This window comes from Cyprinodon tularosa, unplaced genomic scaffold (genome assembly GCF_016077235.1).
Source record: "Cyprinodon tularosa strain WSP-4 unplaced genomic scaffold, ASM1607723v1 ctg201, whole genome shotgun sequence".
Taxonomy (NCBI): domain Eukaryota; kingdom Metazoa; phylum Chordata; class Actinopteri; order Cyprinodontiformes; family Cyprinodontidae; genus Cyprinodon; species Cyprinodon tularosa.
In genome coordinates, this window is record NW_024038739.1 from 451,282 (window position 1) to 472,237 (window position 20,956).

Consider the following 20,956-nt stretch of genomic DNA (forward strand, 5'->3'; position numbering starts at 1 on the left):
TGAAATTAGAAAGAAAAACATAAACTAAGTGAAGCGTATGCACCTATTCCGCATCTCGAGTAAATAATCTGTTTAAAACCAAACAGTGTCGTATGTGTGTCGTAGCACACTGAGAAAATATACCACATTCATCTGGAGTATTTCCCCCTTCACAGTGCTCTCTTTCTAGTTAGGGATGGCATATGGTGACATTGATGCATTTCCTGCTGGACGTCATGGTTATATAGTTTCAGAACTATGCTTAAAACAAACATATGGTCCTGTAGTATGTTTCAGTAGAGGTTCTTGTATTTTTTTTCCTCCATAGATTGTTGATGGTCTGCAATCGCTTGAATCTTTCTAATGTCGGATGCGTTTTCGCTTTTTCAGACTGAAATCTGACACAAACACTGATGTGTCTTCTGTGACCATCCCCAACTCGGTTCTACTACTCTGCCCTATTCTCAGGTTTTTTTATGTTTATGAAATTAATCAAAGTAAGTACAGGTATGATTTGTGTTGCTGGGGCTCACTTTAAAGCTGGAGCTGAGGCTGGATTTGGCCTTTTTGGCTTTGGGTGACTCCACTGTTGTGGTGAGAGCTGACAGAGATGAGGAAGAAGATGAAGACAGCGAGCGTCCAGAGACTCCGCCCACACCCCCGAGGCGCTGACCACCACCAGAAAAAGGAATGAAAGGAGCTGCTGGTGCAGAGGCGGAGGACGAAGAAGAGTGAGAGTTCAGTCCTGAAGGTCCGGCTTCCTCTCCATCCTCCACTGCTATTTCACTCCCCGTGGGAAAGACTTTAGGTCGAACCACATCCTGAGGTTTTGGAACATCTTCAGTAACACAGCTTGCAGCACTGGCTGAAATCAGCGGAGGTAGAGTTTCCAATGGCTCATCAGGACCTGAGTTATTAGCTGGTGCAACTTCTGTAGCCGTCACTGGAACCAATGGAGAATGATCAGGCTGAGGGGACAGGCTGGGTGAGGCCTCCGTTACAGTGGCTGTGGCTGGAACTCCAACAGTTTTATCTCCCTCTGCTGCTGTTTTTTCCTTTTTGAGCTGAAACCTGAAACATAAACAATATAAACTGTTTAAAAAGAAGGCTGACAACTGTGCTCTTGCAGTTATCAGCTTCCTGATACAATACATGTGTAATTAAGAAGCTAACATTGTTTTTCAAGATTAAATAAAGGTTTTACATCAGGAGTTCCCAAGGCTAGTGTTCAAAACCTACTATCCTAAAACTGTTAGATGCATCCCATCTCTAAAAAAAACGTTTCCTTTCTTCAGCATTTTCCCTTCCTTCAGCTCTGCAGAGGCCTTTAAGCAAGTGGTTGGATTTAGGTGTGTTGGAAAATGGGATGCATCTAGAAACAGCAGGACGGCACCTCTAGAAGAATAGAGCTGGACACTCCTATAATCTAGGCATTCTACTTACACCAGGAGACATTTCTGTTAAAATAGTGAACGCCCTAAACAGAGGGCCATCGTTATTTTGTCCTGGTTGTAATATGTTGTAGCGCCTGCTGAGGATAGGTTTGTTCATTTCTAATTAGTTCATCTCTAGTTCTAATGTCTGATAAAGAAATGCGCTTGGTTCTATTCTCGAGCGAGAGAAAAGTGAAAGAAGGAAAGAAAATCTATCCATCCTTCCACCCACCCATCTATCCACCAATCCATCCTCCACCCATCCTCATCCACCCACCACCCATCCTCATCCACCCATCTATCCACCAATCCATCCTCCACCCATCCTCATCCACCCATCTATCCACCAATCCATCCTCCACCCATCCTCATCCACCCATCTATCCACCAATCCATCCTCCACCCATCCTCATCCACCCATCTATCCCCCAATCCACCCTCCACCCATTCTCATCCACCCACCAACCCCCCCTCCACCCATCCTCTTCCACCCATCCATCCACCAATCCATCCTCATCCACCCATCCATCCATCAATCCATCCTCATCCACCCATCTATCCACCAATCCATCCTCATCCACCCATCCATTCACCAATCCATCCTCATCCACCCATCCATCCTCATCCGGTATGTTGTTCAAACTCAAATAAATGTAGACCCAAGCTGGAGGGTTCAGTGTAGCACTCAGTGATTTGTCTGTACGTAGAGAAATAGTTGGAATAAATTAAAACAGAATAACACCAAAATAAATTAAACACTGTAGTTTTCAATATCCTACCACTAGAAGGCTTGTTTTACTCAGCCTACCTGACGATGGCGCTTCCTCCTGTAAGACCCAGAGACTTAAGAGTGGTTTTCTTTAAGGCTTCCTCTCCACTCACCTACAAACATATGGACAAGCATCTGTGTTTCTATAAAACTCACTTTCATCTCTTCAGAAAGGGAGAGTTAAAGGGAGGCTTCATACCTCGTCTCTCATGTAAACACAGGCAGGAGTGGCTCCAGATTCGGACAGGTCCGACACACTGGAAGGAAGCAGGGACAGCTGGAGTAAAGACAAGCTAAAACTGTGGGTGAGCAATAATAATTCTCTTTAAACATCACAACATTTTATCCTTTTAAAGAGAGGGATTGCAATAAAGCCTCATGTGATGCTGTGCAACTCTGCATGTGTAAACCACGTGGGCACAATGCCGTCAGGAAACTAACAGAGCCATAAATGTTTTACTATTGTTCCCCTAAATTCCCCCAAAACCAAAGCCTACCCTTATGCCTCTCATCACTTTCTGTTGGGGTGCAACTAATACTCATTTCGTGGAAGCATAACACTTTTGGCAAAGGATCAGGATATGCAGTGATGTTATTTAATAGAGATGAAATGCAGGCTGGTGGACTGCAGGAGCACCTGGGATTGTACAGCTGGAACTACTGAGTAACAGCTGCATGAGTGTGTGAAAGGCGAGTGATGATGTGCGGGAAGGCTTCGACGGGAAAGGCGGATGTTGCTTTCGTCTGCGCTCATTTTTCATGCAGCAGCTGAAATCTGCAGAACATAAGATGTATATTCGCTTTATGCGACATCGCAGAAACATCTTTAACACTCCGCCTGTTCTTAGTCACTGATGATCCAGTTTTAAAGTATTTTAGTTCTTGTTTTTTTAAAGATAACTGTAATGTTGCCTGTTTTTAAAAGGAAATGCTTGCATATTATCTTATAAATGGTCAAATTAAGATAGTCTTTAATTTTTATATTTCTGAAGAGATGTAAATAAACATCTTTCTGTTTACTTAAGAAAAGTTCACACTGTCCTCCATCAATAGATGATGACTTTTGCTTCCTTCTCCTGGGTTCAGTAGGAGGACCAGACATCCCTCTCCCCAGCCACTTGGGCTAGCTCCTCCTGGGGAATCCCAAGGCATTCTCAGGCCAGCCAAGAAACTTAGTTCCTCCAGAGTGTCCTGGGTCTCCCGCTGGGTATCCTCCCGGTGGGACATGCCTGGAACACCTCACTAGGGAGATGTCCAGGAGTCATCCTAATCAGATGCTCGAGCCACCTCAACTGGTTCTTCTTGATGTGGAGGTGAAGCAGTTCTACTCTGAGTCCTCCCCAAATGACTGAGATCCTCACCCTATCTCAAATGGAGAGCCCAGACGCACTACGGAGAAAACCCATTTCGCCAGCTTGTATCCGGGATCTCGTTCTTCTGGTCATGACCCAAAACTCATGAAGATAGATGAGATTAGGAACGTAGATCAACCGGTAAATCGAGAGCTTTGCTTTTTGGCTCAGGTCTCTCTTTATCATAACAGACCGGTACAGCGCACGATTCACAGCTTCACACCAATCAGCCTGTCCATCTTCTTATTCGTAAAAAAGACCCCAAGATACTTAAACTCCTCCACTAGGGGCAGTACATCCTCCCCAACCCAGAGAAGGCACTCTATCCTTTTCCGGCTCAAGACCATGGTCTCAGATATGGAGGCATTGATCCTCATCCCGGCCGCTTCACACTCGGCTGCGAACCGCTCCAGTGAGAGCTGTAGATCACGCCCTGATGAAGACAATAGAACCACATCATCTGCGAATAACTGAGACGCAATCCTAAGGCCACCAAAACAGATCCCCTCAACACCTTGGATGCGCCTAGAAATTCTGTCCATAAATGTTATGAACAGAATCGGTGACAAAGGGCAACCTTGGCGGAGTCCAACCCTCACCGGAAACAAGTTGGACTTACTAGTGGCAATGCGGACCAGGCTCTGACACCGGTCATACAGAGACCTAACAGCCCTTATTAAAGGGCCTGGTACTCCATATTCCCGGAGTACCCCCCACAGAAACCCCCGAAGGACACGGTCGAATGCTTTTTTCAGATCCAAAACACATGTAGACTAGTTGGGCAAACTCCCATGAACCTCCAGGATCCTGCTGAGGGTGATGAGATGATCCACCACAGCCAGGACAAAAACCACTGTTCCTCCTGAATCTGAGATTCGACTGTCCGACAGACTCTCCTATCCAGAACCCCGGAATAGACCTTACCAGGGAGGCTTAAGTGTGTGATTCTTCTGTACATGGAACATACCCTCCGGTCCCCTTTTTTATATGGGGTGACCACCACCCCAGTCTGCCAATCCAAGGAAACTGCTCCTGATGTCCACTCAATGTTGCTGAGTCATATTAACCAACACAGCCCCACAACTTCCAGAGCCTTAAGGTACACAGAGCAAATCTCATTCACCCCTGAGGCCTTGCAACTGAGAAGCTTTTTAACCACCTCAGTGACCCCAGCATAGCTGTACACCCTCTTAAACTACTACTTTGTACTTTTTGACCCAATTTTAGCCATTAGTTTATGGTGGGGGTCCTTCATCCAAGATTTTGACTGTAATATTTTCTCGCTTTGCCTTTTAAAAGTTCTCCAAGACTTTCAGAACACGAATAGATCTGTGCTCCACCTTGCTCAAGATGTTGAGGGGAACCAAACACATTCAGTAAAAATCAAGATCAGATCCCTGGTGATCTTAATAGTCGACTGAAATAGTCTACAGCAGAATCTGAAACAACCCACTTTGATCTCTGGGAATATATAAGTGTCTTTTGAGACAAAAAGATAAATCGTCTTACTGTTTGTTACTGTGTTTGTGCACTTATTTTTTTGTGGTTTTTCTTTTCTCAACTTCACTTCAGCTTCGAATGATCAACTTTTACTATGGAACATTTAAAATTAATTTCAATTGATTACTTTTGATCTAATTTATATACATATGATTCATTTTGAAATTCTGTAATAATTTATACATTTCCCTGTTTGTAATTAAAATTGAGTTTATCATCACCTAATTTTAACCCAAACTCATTGATCAAACCACTGCTAAAGTAGTTCAATCCCAATCACTGTGCACTACAGAGATGTGCAACACACACCTGATCTGAGGAAAATGAGTAATCAGTTCCCACAGGCTCTGTCCAGAGGAGAAGGAGTGCTGGAGCCGAGATCCATCCTCCATCTGGAGCGCGATCCGCACCTGACGGGCGATTAACCACAGGAACACACAAGAGGAGTTTAGAGCTGCGTCAGAGAGCCATAAAACTAAACAGACAAACATGATGTAGGAATAACTAGCACTCATAAATGATCAGCATCAGTACATCCACAATAAACTTCAAAAGCAAAAAGAAAATACCAGAACGCTGCTATGGCTCTAAAGCAGCCAACAGAAAACACTTTGAAGTGCGTTCCTTTGACTTTTTCAGCAATGAAAAAAGGCTTAAAATAATGTTATATATCTTTAAACCTTAACAATCTCACATTGATAAAATCTAGGGAAAAGTTATTGGCTATTTAACCTAGAGCCATTATTTCAGGGAGAATAAACTCTTTGATAATCCAACTTGTTTAAGGCGCACATGTGGGCCTCCATCAGCATGAAAATGAGTAACACACCAGGCAACGGTGTGAGGCTGATGTTCTTTGTCTCTGAGTCACACTACGACTTGTTTATGTTTACTCAACAATGCTGTTGTCCAGCACAGAAAGAGCGCCAAACATCGGCACGCCGGGGGAGATGAAAAGAGAAAGTTGGCCGTCAACCACCAACACTAACACACACCAGCCTGCCTGAGGCGAGTGGACATGTGAATATATATAAAAAACAGTGAGGGCTCCACAAGTCATGAGTTTTACAGCTCAGATTATCAGGCTATGATGTAATAGGAAAGTACAGCTCAGCTACAACAAAGCATGTTGCTTTGGAAAAAAGTGAGAGTGGATAGAAAATTGTGAATGTACAAATACTTACGCTGAACTCACCCACTAAGATGAAATAAAGGGTTAAATAAAATCAGAGATTTAAAGGTGTTGAGGGATGCGCCTGTTGATTATTTCAGAAATCGATTAACCTATTAATTATTTCTTTAATCAACAATCCATACATACATACATCATTCATTCTTTAATGAAAAAATTGTTAATATTTTATGCTGCAAGTAGATTATTATTTAAGCAAATGGCATGTTTTAGATTCTGTGTACCATTACTCAAGGTAACGATTCAATTACCAAATTAGTTGACTATTACTTCAATAATAAATTAGTCAGAATGAACCGTTTCATGTCTAAACATGTTTATCAACAAGATATAAATACTACAGGGTTACTAACCTTTTTTAAATTGGACAACTACACACTTTTCCTGAACTATTTTTTAAGCAGACAAATGGATGGATGGAAGGACAGCCAAGATATCAAATAATAGATAAAGAAAATTTTCACAAAAAATAAAACAAGGATTTTTTAAACTACTTTTAAAAGACTCATCCCAAGCCAGTAACTAAAGACCAATTTCAATTTCTCGATTCTTTTCAAAGATTATAAAAAAAAGTGGTGTTGAACCAATTAACAAACTACCCCAAATAATATTTTTATCCAAAACAGTTTGGTTTTAGACCTAAATATTCAGCAGAAATTGCTGCCTGTTACCCAACAGACATTGTCAAAAGACATCTGGATAACGGGATCGTGGTTTGAGCAATTTTTCTAGACATTCATAAAGACACTGTTAACTACAGTATCCTTCTGCATCAACTAAAACAGTCACATGTTTCCAAAGCAACTTTACACTGGTTTAGATGGTACCCTGCACCCTGCTTACAGGGTGCACAAATTAATGGCACCTTATCTGCATCTCAGGAATATAAAATAGGGATGCCGCAAGGTGCCATTCTGGGCCCTGTATTATTGTATTTTTACATAAATGACCTCCCAGCCATGTGTACTGAGCTGGAGTTCCAGCTGTACGTTGATGACACTGTTATTTATGTCTCAGCTGCAAAGCTACTTAAAGGGCAAATGGTCACGATTAGTCAGTGGCTAGAGGATCACTGTTAATCTTTGAACTATTCTAAAAACAGTCTAAATGTGTTTTTCAGATAATAATAATTGATCAAAATGCAGTGAAACAAGTAAGTTAATTAAAATATCTGAGACTGACTCCCATCTCAAATTTGGAGTTCATATCAGAATTAACTGTAAGGACTAACTTCCTGATTTATTTATTTATTTTTGTCTTGTAAGGAGCTGCTTGCTGATGAATGCTTCCAAACTGTTCTTTCATGCAATGGTTTTGTCCCATTTTTTTATGGTATGACTCTCTGGAGTCAGGTGAACCGATCCAGCATAAAATGTTTGAAATCTCTCCACAAAGAGGCCGAAAAATAGTTTTACCAAAAGCCCATTGGATGCTAGCCTCAAACCTTGTGGGCGGGACTAAGTTCGGACTGGCACCCAGGCAAATTGGATGCCACCACACTTGTGAAATTGTTCTTTTTTTTTTTTATGTATTGAAGGTCTTGTTCCTGTAGCATTAAATGTGTGACTCAGAAATGTAACGATTCTGATTCAACTACCAGCCTACCAGCCTGATTCCGATCATCTTATGGATAGATCATGTTTGCAGTAAAAGGGACACTGATCTGGAATATCATACCTACTGAACTAAATATTTTTAATGGCAAAAGAACATTAATTGTCTTTTCTTTTTTTTTGCGGTGTTTTTATTTCTGAAGGTTGTTTTCTTTTTAAATGTACTAGGGACCAGGTCTGCAAATTTGCAATTTACTACATGGCATTAATTACTCTAGCAATGCCTCTTGTTCTGTCCCTACCAAATACATTTATTTAGATAGAGCTGTATAATTAGTTATTCAGCAGATGTATGGTTGGATATATGGATGAAAATTCTTCTGGATGCAATCATAACCTGTCCGAGCAAAAAAGGGAACCACCTGGGTTATATGATGAGGCTTAAATTGCGAAAAGGCTGGCTAGGTGGTTGGTAATTGGACTATTCTCTTTCAACATTTTTCCATCCAGCTTAGAAACCCATGGTAAAAAACTTTATGAAATCACTGATCGTCAGCTTATTGTAACGCTGTTATTAACATGCTGTGCACTGTTTAAAACTTTAAGTTCATCTCTTAATAATCAAGCCTCTCAGAAGGAATGATAAAAAGAAACAAAAAATGTTTCATATTTTCTTAGCTTACTCAAACCTTCGAACAAAGTTCACATCTGTTGGGAAATATTTCGGAGATGATCAAAGCAGCAACGCCTCATTAACCTTTAGAGGAAAATCTATGAGTGTCAATAAATTGTTCCCATTTTGCTCCTTTAAAGTCCTATGAGAAACACGTCTTTCCACTGACCGCATCAACTAGAGTTAAATGACTTTTTAACAGCTGCATCACCTTTAAATGCTGCAGTGCTTTTCAATCATGAGGCCCTTTGGTCCTCATATCCAAGAGGTTTCCTAATTTGCCCGGGAAGTTTTAACTAAATATGTTTTGAAAGGAATAAATTGCTAAACTTGAGTGCAAATGTGAGTCTCACTATTTAAAAAATAAAATATCAGCTTAACCCTGAGTCCTCCAGGGCATAGAGGTTTAAAAAAATCCCAAACAACATCTAGTTCTGATTTTTTAGGGGACTGATATGATCTTCCTTAAACTAAAAATGGATTTTCATCTTCACAAAGCTACTTGTTTATTTCGTCAGAATAATGTGCAATATTTCTTGTCTTGTCACCAAGAGCATAAATAAAAAGAACAACAAAATCCAACACAGTATAGAACACCACAAACATAAGCCAAAGCCTGTTCATCGAACAGGTTTCTTCAACACCAAATCAAATAAAGTATCACAATAAGAAGAAAAACAAGGTTTCTACAAACAGTGGTAGCATTAGAAGTTGCTCTGAGGGAACAAACAATGAGAGAGCATTTGGAACAGCAAATCAACTAGAAGTACTGTCATAGGAAATAAAAATACATTAACACATCAAAAGGATTTAAAGGACAAAGAATCCGCTTCTCTGCCTCCTTCTTCTAATTCTCTCTGGAGCTCAAACTGTTTTTAAGGTAAAATGCCATAGAATGCCCACACATGGACTCATAAACCTGCTCCTTCAAATAGCAACTATATATTGATTTCTAGTGTACTTCCTATCAATTTTAGTGTGTAGAAAGCTTTAAGCATAGTTTTGTCAGCAGAAGGAGTCAGAAAAGTTATATGTTCTGGGAGCAAAGAGTGATGTTGCTCTTCTCCTAAGAGGGATACCTTACTAAAAAAGCCCATCCAGTAGAATTACCTCACAAAACTGCTCACTTTTATTCCTTGTATTATGTATTGTTGTATAAATACCTGGAATAAATGTTATAATACAATATTTCTAACCTATATTACCAGTAATGGACAGCTGAAACTGCAAATCTCTTGGTTCCAGTAGATCCAACAAGTAGATGAATCCTATAGATACCTGATCTTTCCTCCCAAATACACCTACAACATTGTTTCACTGTTTTCTTATTTATACATCTCTTTACACATATTCTACTTAACCTTTATCCTAAAAGGCTAATCCCGTTAAGAAAAATAATATATCTAAGGAGAGAATAATAATATCTAAGGATGTCCCAATAAAACTTTCTCATTTGAGGATTGACTGATACGGATATTAGCAAGAATCATAGGCACTTTTAATACCTTTGATATTTCTCATATAGACAATAATAGTAAACAAAAACTGACCTGTTTATTATTAATCTAGAGTATCAACAGAGATGAGTAAAAGTTGAACATTTCTAACAGCTTATTGATATTAGAGATTTAAGATAAGGGCCGATATAATCCAATAAGATTTTTTGCCTGGTATGGAATATATTTTCGTCATCAATGTAAGATCTGGACATCCCTAAAGGAGACCCTTTCGCCAAGAAGCACAGCTACACTGCTAAACGTAAAGAAATACAATTTATATTAAAAGTAGTCATATGAAACACTTGCACACAAAGATTTTGATTGCAATTATTTCCACACAACTTTAAACTAAATTAGTGCCACCAGAGCTGTAAGTTAAAGATCTGTTTGTAGAATATTCCACGTATCAGGAGCTTAAAAAACGTAAGCCAAGACTTTGGGATCTAAGAGATGCTTTATTGTTTCCTTTAACTCACCTGGCTTTCAGCTCCACCTTGTTTCTTTGCGCTGGTCACCATTTCTAGTTTGGCATTGTTGGGAAGGTTGGCAAACCTCCATGGCAGCGTCAGGTCAAGCACCGTCCTCTGAAACCTGAAACAAGAGAAACAAGACAGATAAAACTTCTGAAATTTAAATACTCCATAATAGTTACAGGATGCATCCCAGAAATTCAAATCTTCTTCTTCTAATTATTTTGACATTATCATCCAATAAGTATGGTTTAATGGAAATGAGCGTCAATTTTGTAGAATGGATGACCAGGCTAACTTCTGTTTCATAGGGTTATAGCAATATTGGATAAACATGAGGAAGTGAAAAACTTCAATAAAAATTCAACTTATCAGCTCTATAAATACAATTTAAAAAAAATAGTGAAGGCCTAAAATCCTTTTGATGAAAATAAAGAACAGAAACACAAATAAAGCTGGTAAATTTTGGGAAATCTTTTAGTAAATCTTCACTGGTGTTCACCCGCATGAATCAACACAATGGACAGAAATGTACTTAAACTGCCATATCCACATTTCAGGTTTGGATTAACTAAAGCAATATTCTTAAGAGCAAAAACAGGGAGGCAAACACTTGTAAACACAATGCTTGAGAAGTTTTAGAACGCTCCAAACTGTTCCTTAAACGAATAACCTAAAGTGGGTATTTTTACTAATGTCAACTTCGGGTTAAAGCAAATGACAATAAGGCCAAGCTAGTTTATATTTCAAAAATAACTAATAAATAAGGACATATATAGTAGGGGATTATACACCTCAGTGTATTACACATACACTTATACAGTAGATATAAAAAAAATAAATAAATAAAAAAAACCCGACACAATCATGTTAAAATACCAGTGTTCTATAATGTAGGAATATTTCGAACTGTTAGAATAATTATTATTGAAGATGTGTGAGTTTATTACACCTTGGTATTGCCAGAACTGATGTTTTCCACAATAGTTAATCTAATTAAGACAGTTCCTCTGTCTGGATATACAGTTATAATGTTCATTCTGTATGTGGCATACGTTTAGAAATGGAATGAGATCGGTATCCTTCAGCTAAGAACGAAGTGTAATATTTTCATAAGGCTGGAGCCATGGATGTCTACTCGTCTGTTAACCTGTATGATGTAAAATATGATGTGGCAGATTGGAGATGTATAAAATGCTTTTTTAACTGTTAATCGAGTCCCACTTCCTGAGCAGCTGCCATTCTGTAAACTCTAAGCAATTTCTCTGATCTGAGTAGGATTACAATTTCTATCAGAATGTGTTGTCATGTCTCCTGGTTATTTAATACATATAAGTTATGAAGTGTTATTTAAAGAGTTTGTCCCGAGTGATCTCTTTTCAGGGAAAAGAACCGGAGAGATAGAGCATCAAGGTGCAGACACAGAGCCTATCATTAACAGAACAGTTAAACAATTTAAACACTCTTTCAGGCTTAAATGTGGCCTTTTCTTTGTACAGGTCAAGTGGGAAAAAGGGAGGAAGAGCGACTAAATGCAGTTAGAAAAGAATGCAAGTTGCATTATAGATACTGATAAGGCTATGCTAAAAATGAACCAGGACATTGCAATTAATGTTTCAAGGGAGACTGTTCAGGGTCTGTGGAGATTCTGCTTTTTTAGGAGGGGACCTGTTAGTAATACTGCTATGTCATCATTAAATAGGTGCAACAATGACATCAAAGTTGAATATATTGACACACATTACCAGAATGCAGGTTTATATGTGAACAATTCCTTCAACATTAAAACAAAGCTAAGAGAAGGGTTTCGTCATAAGAAAACATTCCATCATATCAGATTTTAAAGTAATTCTAATGAATATAACTCGTATATACATACTTTTAAAGTATTTGAGCTTACTGAAGAACAACATGCTGAATATATTTCACATAAAATATATAAATATTAGACAGACAAGAATAAATACTCACTTTAAACCGTGATCACTGGGTTCAAATCCATGTTTTTTGCAAACATCTTCCAGCACCTGAGTACGGTAAGCACAGCCAGAATGTAAAAGATCAAATTACGTCGGATACATAAACACGTTTATTGATCTAAAGACCCCAAAGGTAAAAAACTGCCCGTCACTGGCTAACAGGTGTTAGCCTAGCATGCTAACAGTGTTCACACAGAAGCATTAAATAAAACTTCACATGTTGCGAGCCACCTCTGGCTGTTAAACAGACAGTTACCTGTAATAAAGGTGTGTTTGGAGCAACTTTTACTGTTTGTCTTCTCCCGTTTGGAGTCAGAACCGTTACAGCCGAACTGCTGGCTGCCATTGTTAGCAGTTGCGTCACTGTGTTTATTTGAATCAACTTTATTGTTCGTATTCACAGATTGACATTATTTAAAGGACCTGTTCACAGACGGCAACGAGGCTGAAAAACCTATATATACAGGTGCTGGTCATAAAATTAGAATATCATGAAAAAGTAGATTGATTTCAGTAATTCCATTTAAAAAGTGAAACTTGTATATTATATTCATACATTACATACAAACTCATATATTTCAGATGTTTATTTTGTTTAATTTTGATGATTACAAATGACAACAAATGAAAATCTCAAATTCATCATATCAGAAAATTAGAATATTGTGAAAAGGTTCAAAATTGATGGCCCCTGGTGCCACACTCTAATCAGCTAATTAACTCAAACCACCTGCAAAAGCCTTTAAATGGTCTTTCAGTCTAGTTCTATAGGCTACACAATCATGGGGAAGACTGCTGACTTGACAGTTGTCCAAAAGACGACCATCGACACCTTGCACAAGGAGGGCAAGACACAAAAAGGTCATCGCTAAAGAGGCTGGCTGTTCACAGAGCTCAGTGTCCAAGCACATTAATAGAGAGGCGAAGGGAAGGAAAAGATGTGGTCGAAAAAAGTGTACAAGCAAGAGAGATAACCGCACCCTGGAGAGGATTGTGAAACAAAACCCATTCAAAAATGTGGGGGAGATTCACAAAGAGTGGACTGCAGCTGGAGTGAGTGCTTCAAGAACCACCACACACAGACGTATGAAAGACATGGGTTTCTGCTGTCGCATTCCTTGTGTCAAGCCACTCTTGAACCACAGACAGCGTCAGAAGCGTCTTGCCTGGGCTAAAGAGAAACAGGACTGGACTGCTGGTGAGTGGTCCAAAGTCATGTTCTCTGATGAAAGTAAATTTTGCATTTCCTTTGGAAATCAAGGTCCCAGAGTCTGGAGGAAAAGAAGAGAGGCACTTCATCCACGTTGCTTGAAGTCCAGTGTAAAGTTTCCACAGTCAGTGATGGTTTGGGGTGCCATGTCATCTGCTGGTGTTGGTCCATTGTGTTTTCTGAGGTCCAGGGTCAACGCAGCCACATACCAGGAAGTTTTAGAGCACTTCATGCTTCCTGCAGCTGACCAACTTTTTGGAGATGCAGATTTCATTTTCCAACAGGACTTGGCACCTGCACACAGTGCCAAAGCTACCAGTACCTGGATGAAGGACCATGGTATCCCTGTTCTTAATTGGCCAGCAAACTCTCCTGACCTTAACCCCATAGAAAATCTATGGGGTATTGTGAAGAAGAAGATGCAATACACCAGACCCAACAATTCAGAAGAGCTAAAAGCCACTATTAGAGCAACCTGGGCTATCATAACACCTGAGCAGTGCCACAGACTGATCGACTCCATGCCACGCCGCATTGCTGCAGTAATACAGGCCAAAGGAGGCCCAACTAAATACTGAGTGCTGTACATGCTCATACTTTTCATGTTCATACTTTTCAGTTGGCCAACATTTCTATAAATCCTTTGTTTTTATTGGTCTTCAGTAATATTCTAATTTTCTGATATGATGAATTTGAGATTTTCATTTGTTGTCATTTGTAATCATCAAAATTAAACAAAATAAACATCTGAAATATATGAGTTTGTATGTAATGTATGAATATAAAATATACAAGTTTCACTTTTTAAATGGAATTACTGAAATCAATCTACTTTTTCATGATATTCTCATTTTATGACCAGCACCTGTATATATATACAGAGATGGCAAAAGTACTCACTTTCCGTACTTGAGTAAAAGTACAGATACTTGTGTTAAAAAATACTCTAGTAAAAGTGTAAGTACTGATTAAACTTCTTTACTCAAGTAAAAGTAACAAAGTACAGGCTTGTAAATTTACCTAAAGTATAAAAGTAAAAGTAGAAACCACTTTTCATGCCGTTGCCTACATTTTAAATGGATGTCTGCCAGTAGGACTAGATCTCCGTTGTGTTCATTTTCAATCATCTCGTCGTCCATACTACTATACTAACGCCACCGCCACCAAGCTGCAATGATTTGCCGCGAACGAATACCGCCAAATCTGTCGATTCATCTTGTAGTGGTGCGTCAAATGCAACGTAGATTCCCATCCAATTAGATTGAATTTGGTATTGATGACGTGAAAAATAAAAATAAAGAAAAAATAGAAAAATAAAAACGGTAACTCCATTGAAATGATTCAAAACTAAAGTAACGAGCCAATTTTTCAAAACGTAAGGAGTAGAAAGTCCAGATATTTGTGTAAAAATGTAAGGAGTAGAAGTAAAAAGTCACCATAAAAATAAGTAGTAAAGTAAAGTAAAAATATCAGAAAAATCTACTTGAGTACAGTAACGAAGTATTTGTACTTCGTTATTTCCCATCTCTGTATATATATATATATATATATATATATATATACATCTATATGTATATATAGATGTATATATATATATATATATATAGATGTATATATATATATATATATACATCTATATGTATATATAGATGTATATATCTATATATCAGTTTATAGGTCTAAAAGGAGAAAAAATAATGACATGGCCCCCTCGTTCACCTGATCTGAACCCCATCGAGAACCTGTGGTCCTTCATGAAATGTTAGATCTACAGGGACGGAAAACAGTACACCTCTCTGAACAGTGTCTGGGAGGCTGTGGTGGCTGCTGCACGCAATGTGGATCCCAAACAGATCAAGACACTGACAGAATCTATGGATGGAGGGCTTTTGAATTTCATGGTGAAGAAAGGTGGCTATATTGGACACTGATTTGGTTATTTTTTGTTTTTGAATGTAGCAAATATTTATTTCTGAATTTTGAGTTGTTATGTTGGTTTACCTTGTTAAAATAAACAAGGAAGATGGGTATATATTTGTTTTTTTTATTATGTTCCCTAATAATTCTGCACAGTAATATTTACCTGCTGATGAAGCTCTGGTAGAAGATTGTTCTTCCTAAGTGGAAGAATCAGATGTCATCTGACACATTAGGAGTTCCTCAGATGGATCCACTGTGGTGAGGTCGTCTGTGAAGGGAGAGATGATGAGCAGGCAAAGAACAAACCATTGAGGGATCCAGGTGGTAATTGTTCCCCAAGCAGGAGTAGATGCTCCGCCGCCTCGCCTGCTTCTGCCAGACGGTCAGGAAGATGATGATGATGCTCTAACAAGTGGGGCTGACACTGTGTAGAATGCATTTTGAAATGCTATTTTCTTCACAATTTCATAGCTATCAATACACTGGCAAGTCCCAAACACGCTGTTTTGGTTTGTGGAAAACATTGATATTTCAATGTTTCTAGCACATTGCTGAATATACAGTATCTATAGACCAAAGGATTAGAATATAGAAAAAAAGGAGGATGAATGGACTTAACAATGAAATTAGTTCCATTATAAAATAGTATTGCTGATGGAAAGCCCCAAAGGTACAGTGCCATTGCTAAAGCACTCATACCACTTTCATAATTTAGGAGGTGAGATCCCGTCATCCATCAAGTCTTTAATCCCTTGTCTTCACTGAGCAAAAATCTACCTGGAAGTCATGTTTCTGGACTGTGGAGGAAGAATGGAGTGCACAAGCATGTACAGGGAGAATATGCTTCCTCCATGGAGAAAGATCCGGATACGCAACCAGGACTTTATTGCAGGGATTTAGCAGATGTACCAACTGCTCCACAGTACATCTCAACATTAGATCCACAGACTTCCATTCATTTTGAAGAGCTTTTCGGTGACAGACAGAAAGAAACAAGTGCATGACAGTAAAGTGGGTGGAAAATAATCCTTTTTCAATACTTTTAACAAACCAAAAATTTGACAATTTTGACTTGTATTGCATTCATCCCCATTTACTGTGTTCATTGTAAAAAAAAAATCAAATACATGGTTTTAGGCTATAAGATTAGCAGCTGTAATTACAGCAAAAGCTGTTTCAACTCAAAAGGGCTTATGAAGCACAACAATACGTCAACCTGGGGATTTTATGGCTTGGGGGGTTCTCCCGCATTTCAGCTTTTGGGCTCGTCTTGTTCTACAAATTTCTTTTGTCCCTTTATAAGACTGAAGGCAAAGTGAGAACCAGACTGCTTTAACCATGAAATGGATGTTTATTAAATATGTTATTGAGTAATCAGTCCATATTAAAGACCACCAACACAATGGAAGGGACTAATTTTGGTAGATTGATAACTTTTTCTCATTCGTATTGTGTTGAAAGCTGAAAATAAGGGTTTGATGTAAATCAAACAAAACAAAAAATTCTTTGATGGCTAAATGGCTGCAACAACTTCTTTAAAACTGCAGGTCTTTCAAGGTGTTGTTTGTCTGATCACATCAACACTGAACCGTCCAAGACTTTAATCAACCACCAAACCCTCATTCGTCTTCTATTTAGGAAAATTACAACAAAAGTCCCAAAGCTAGTAGAGTCCAACTGAATGTAATTTAGCAATATCATGACAGCTGTTTTCTGCACAATGTTTGCCTGCATTCTTAACTCATACCGCCCAAAAACACGTATGTTACATCAGTTGGCTACCTTAAAATACTCTGTGGAATGAGTGTGTGATTTCACAGTGCTCACCACAGTATTTGTGGACTAACAACCTGTCCAGGATGTGCTTATTGGACACTCACAAGAATTGCAGCTGTAATTGCAGCAAAAGCTGACTCAGCACACAAAGGGCTTGATAAAAATGCACCCCACACTTTCCAGATTGTTATGAATTTTGCTTTTTATTTGCACCTTTCATTATTCCTTTCCGCTTCATATTGAAGTATTACTTTAGCATTGATCTATTATATATTTCTATGACATAAAATCTCAATAAGATACTTTAAAGTTTGTGGTTGTGAAGTGACAAAATGTGTAAAGATTCAAAGGAGATGTTTACTTTTGCAAGGCACCATATAAGTCACCACATTAAAGCTGTTTAAAAACAGATTACTCAGAAACCATGAAGTTTCCCCCCTAACCAAGAGAAAATTGTCTTTCTAAATGTTGAACACATTTTGCAATGGCTTTAAGACACATGGGTCTTTTGAATATATAAAAAAGCCAAATGTTTGTTTAATTTATCTCTGTAAATGTAAACCCTCCACTTGCTGATTTATGACGCCACGATACTCTTTAAAAATGTCAACAACACTTAGAGCCATGTCGCTGATGTGAGGGTGCTAATATTTATCCTATTGTTTGGTTAATTCCCAAGTTCATCTGCAAGGCATTAGATCGTCAACAGTATAAAGCTCTTTTATATTTTCGAACATTTAAAAGCAAGATGAAAAAAAATGATAAAGAGGTTGGAAATTATTTGCAGTGGTCTTCTAAGAAGAGGAAGATTGATCCCGTCAGTGGACCGACCACAACACAGCCAATCTGTTACCCACATGACTTCATGTATGTTCCCCAAGAAGTCTGACAGAAGACCTGAGGAGATAATGGAGAATCAAGGCTATATTCTGTCAGCAAGGATCAAATCAGATCAAAGCTAAAGTCAGACCTAAAAGACAACAGGACACGTGGCACTGACAGATGGAGAGGTGTGAGGAGAAGGGCTTCAGAGCCCCTATGACTGGCTGACCGGCAGCTACACCCAAACACAAGGCCAACACAAGAAAGGGAGAAAATACTTCTTGTCGGAAACTGTCACCATCTGAATAAACAACTAAACAACTGGCTTCCTTCCTAACTCAACAGGACAGAGGCTTTAAAATTTACTGGATGGAGAAGGCTTTATTTTTTTCTGTATCAAGGTGCTTAAAAAAAAAAAGTAAAATTAATCAATTTAAGCTTCTTAGGTACTTTTCTACTTCCTCCTTTCAGCTAAACACATCATAATGTTAACAGTTTACAATCTTCACTCTAGTTATTTTCCTTTTGCAAATTCTTGAATGGCAGACACTGTCTTTGCAGAAACATTCCTCTCTTACAATCCTCATTTTGTGTTCTGTTTGGATTTTGAGAACCAGAGCAACACAAAGTAAAGCCTAAATGTTGAAAATATATTTGAAATGGTTTTTAAAATAAAACATAAAACTATGCGGTGACTCAATGCTTTATTGACAATAGAAGTTATATTATTTATTGGCAATGTTATCAACCATCTTTATAGATCAAGGAAGATACATTTTTAGCCCCTTTGTATTTTAAAAAATACCATAGATCATCTGACCATCTCTCCTGCTTCCTTTTGATGCTGCTTCTATCGTGCTTCAACCTGGGTTTTTAAGTACTTCATGTTTTAACCTTGTGTTGTTGTGTTGGAAAAATGAAAACCACACCGCTTTAACCATGAAAGGGATGTTTATTACATATGCTAGTTACTCATCAGGCTATACTAAAGACCGCCAAAAGAACATGAGGGAACGTTGGTTATGGATTTGATTTTTGCTCCAGTTTGTGGATTGAGTGTATTTGGCAGATTGATAACTTTTCCTTATTGGTATCGTGTTCAAAGCTGAAAATAAGGTGAAGTCTAAGAATTTTATGTGAATTTGAAAATCTGTAATTGGCTAATTGACTGTGACAGCTTCTCCAAAGCTGCAGCTCTTTCAAGGTGTTGCCTTTCTGATCATATCAACACTGAACCTCCCAATACTTTAATCAGCACCAAACCTTCATCCTTGCTCTATTAAGGAAAAATAATGATTAACATATTGTGTTTTTTTATAATGATAAATGAACACTTTAAAACATTTAACCTTTTAAAGGCATTTAAAAGATTTCACTTATGACAGGGATTAAATGTAGGGTAGTTTTTATGAAAACTTAAGTATTTTACAATCAGAAAATATGTGGAAGAAAATTTAGCTATTTGGATTTATTGTATTTTTGTGGTAAAATGACTCAGGGTGCCTCTCTGTTACAGGGCATCTCAAGCATTTAGGCTCAATCTGAACCCAACAAATCACTTGGAATTTTTTAGCAAGAGTGCCAAGTGCATCAGCATGATAAGTGCTGTCTGAATAGTGCTGGATGAAGAGAAGGAAATAGTTAAAATCACCTGTATCCTCCCTATTGCTACCTTTAGCAAAGGGAGCTCATCAGATTCCCACCTGGTGCCAAGGAGCTATACGGATTCCGAGTCCTTTGCTTGAGAGGGCGTATAAACACAGCCCCCTTCAAGGAAATTACATTAATGCTTCAAGTGTACTATGTGTGACACATGAAGATGAACAAACCATCATACAGTTTTGGTTTTATACAGTTTCAGCCTTTTGCTACTGTTGAATACCTTTATTTTTAGTTGTTCATGTCCTGAAGGTTGTAGTCCCAATTTGGCTGGCATGCTGCATGTGCGGTTCTGTTGATGTCTGACAAGCTAAAGGCTTATATGGCACAGCAGTCCAGAGTTCCTTTCCTACCCACATCATTCTACTGTTGACCCCATGAAAGGTGAAGGAACACCTACACCGTTTGCAGTTTTAAAACTGAACCTTGGAGATTATAGGTTAGTTGTCCCTGACTTTTCTCATGTTTATTGTCATAATTGTTTTTTTAGGGACTGGATGCTAGGGAAGGAAATGGAGAATCTAGTTTGAGATTCATTAAACTGTATGATTTTCATCGCAGTTTTTATTTTTAGGATCATGACTATAAAGTTAGATCAAGAACGACATAAAAACTAGAGTGAAGGCCTCACCCAGGAACCAACGTTGGTTTTAAATCTGCTTGCCTTTCCAGGAAAAATAAGACATTTTATTTTTAGTTTAAATGATTAGTAAGTCATGCAGGAATGACCGATTGAGTAGAGATCCATTCATGTCTCATATTCCCATGTTTGCACTTACTGACATGATTTAAACTCTATCAGTGACCTTTTAACCCCTAGAAGCACAAAGTCATCCTCACAAACAACTTGAAAAGTCAGGTTTTCGTTTCCAGCTCATATAAAGAGTAAAAACGTGTGCGTGAAGCTGCATAGCTATATGACCTTCTCCACCCCTCATACACAGCTCTCAATCAACACTTCAAAGGCTGGGTGGTCATGTGATGACACAACATCAAAGGGACGGAGTGCATGACTAAACCTAGCCGATGGGCGTGCCATGGCTATAGCTAGAGCGCGCTCAGGTTATGGGGACCGAATCCCCGCAAGGATCATCGGCCAACCACAACATAACCTGATTGGCCCACGGGAATGAGAGGAAGGAGCGGGTGGGAGGGAAGTCACTGATAAAA

At 38.6% G+C, this 20,956-nt stretch overlaps 1 protein-coding gene across 1 annotated transcript in view; it reads right to left on the minus strand.

Annotated features, from left to right (window-relative positions):
• Positions 1 to 12,773, minus strand: part of aspscr1 (ASPSCR1 tether for SLC2A4, UBX domain containing) — a 33,782-nt gene extending 21,009 nt beyond the window's left edge. Inside the window, exons 1-7 of the mRNA XM_038284754.1 lie at positions 12,656 to 12,773; positions 12,392 to 12,447; positions 10,427 to 10,541; positions 5,343 to 5,443; positions 2,381 to 2,438; positions 2,221 to 2,294; positions 513 to 1,050 (exon numbers count right to left, since the gene is read on the minus strand). Coding sequence (XP_038140682.1) covers positions 513 to 1,050; positions 2,221 to 2,294; positions 2,381 to 2,438; positions 5,343 to 5,443; positions 10,427 to 10,541; positions 12,392 to 12,447; positions 12,656 to 12,745 — 1,032 coding nt within the window. The 5' untranslated portion in view covers positions 12,746 to 12,773. The remainder of the gene's footprint in view (positions 1 to 512; positions 1,051 to 2,220; positions 2,295 to 2,380; positions 2,439 to 5,342; positions 5,444 to 10,426; positions 10,542 to 12,391; positions 12,448 to 12,655) is intronic.
• Between the last annotated feature and the right edge of the window lie 8,183 nt (positions 12,774 to 20,956).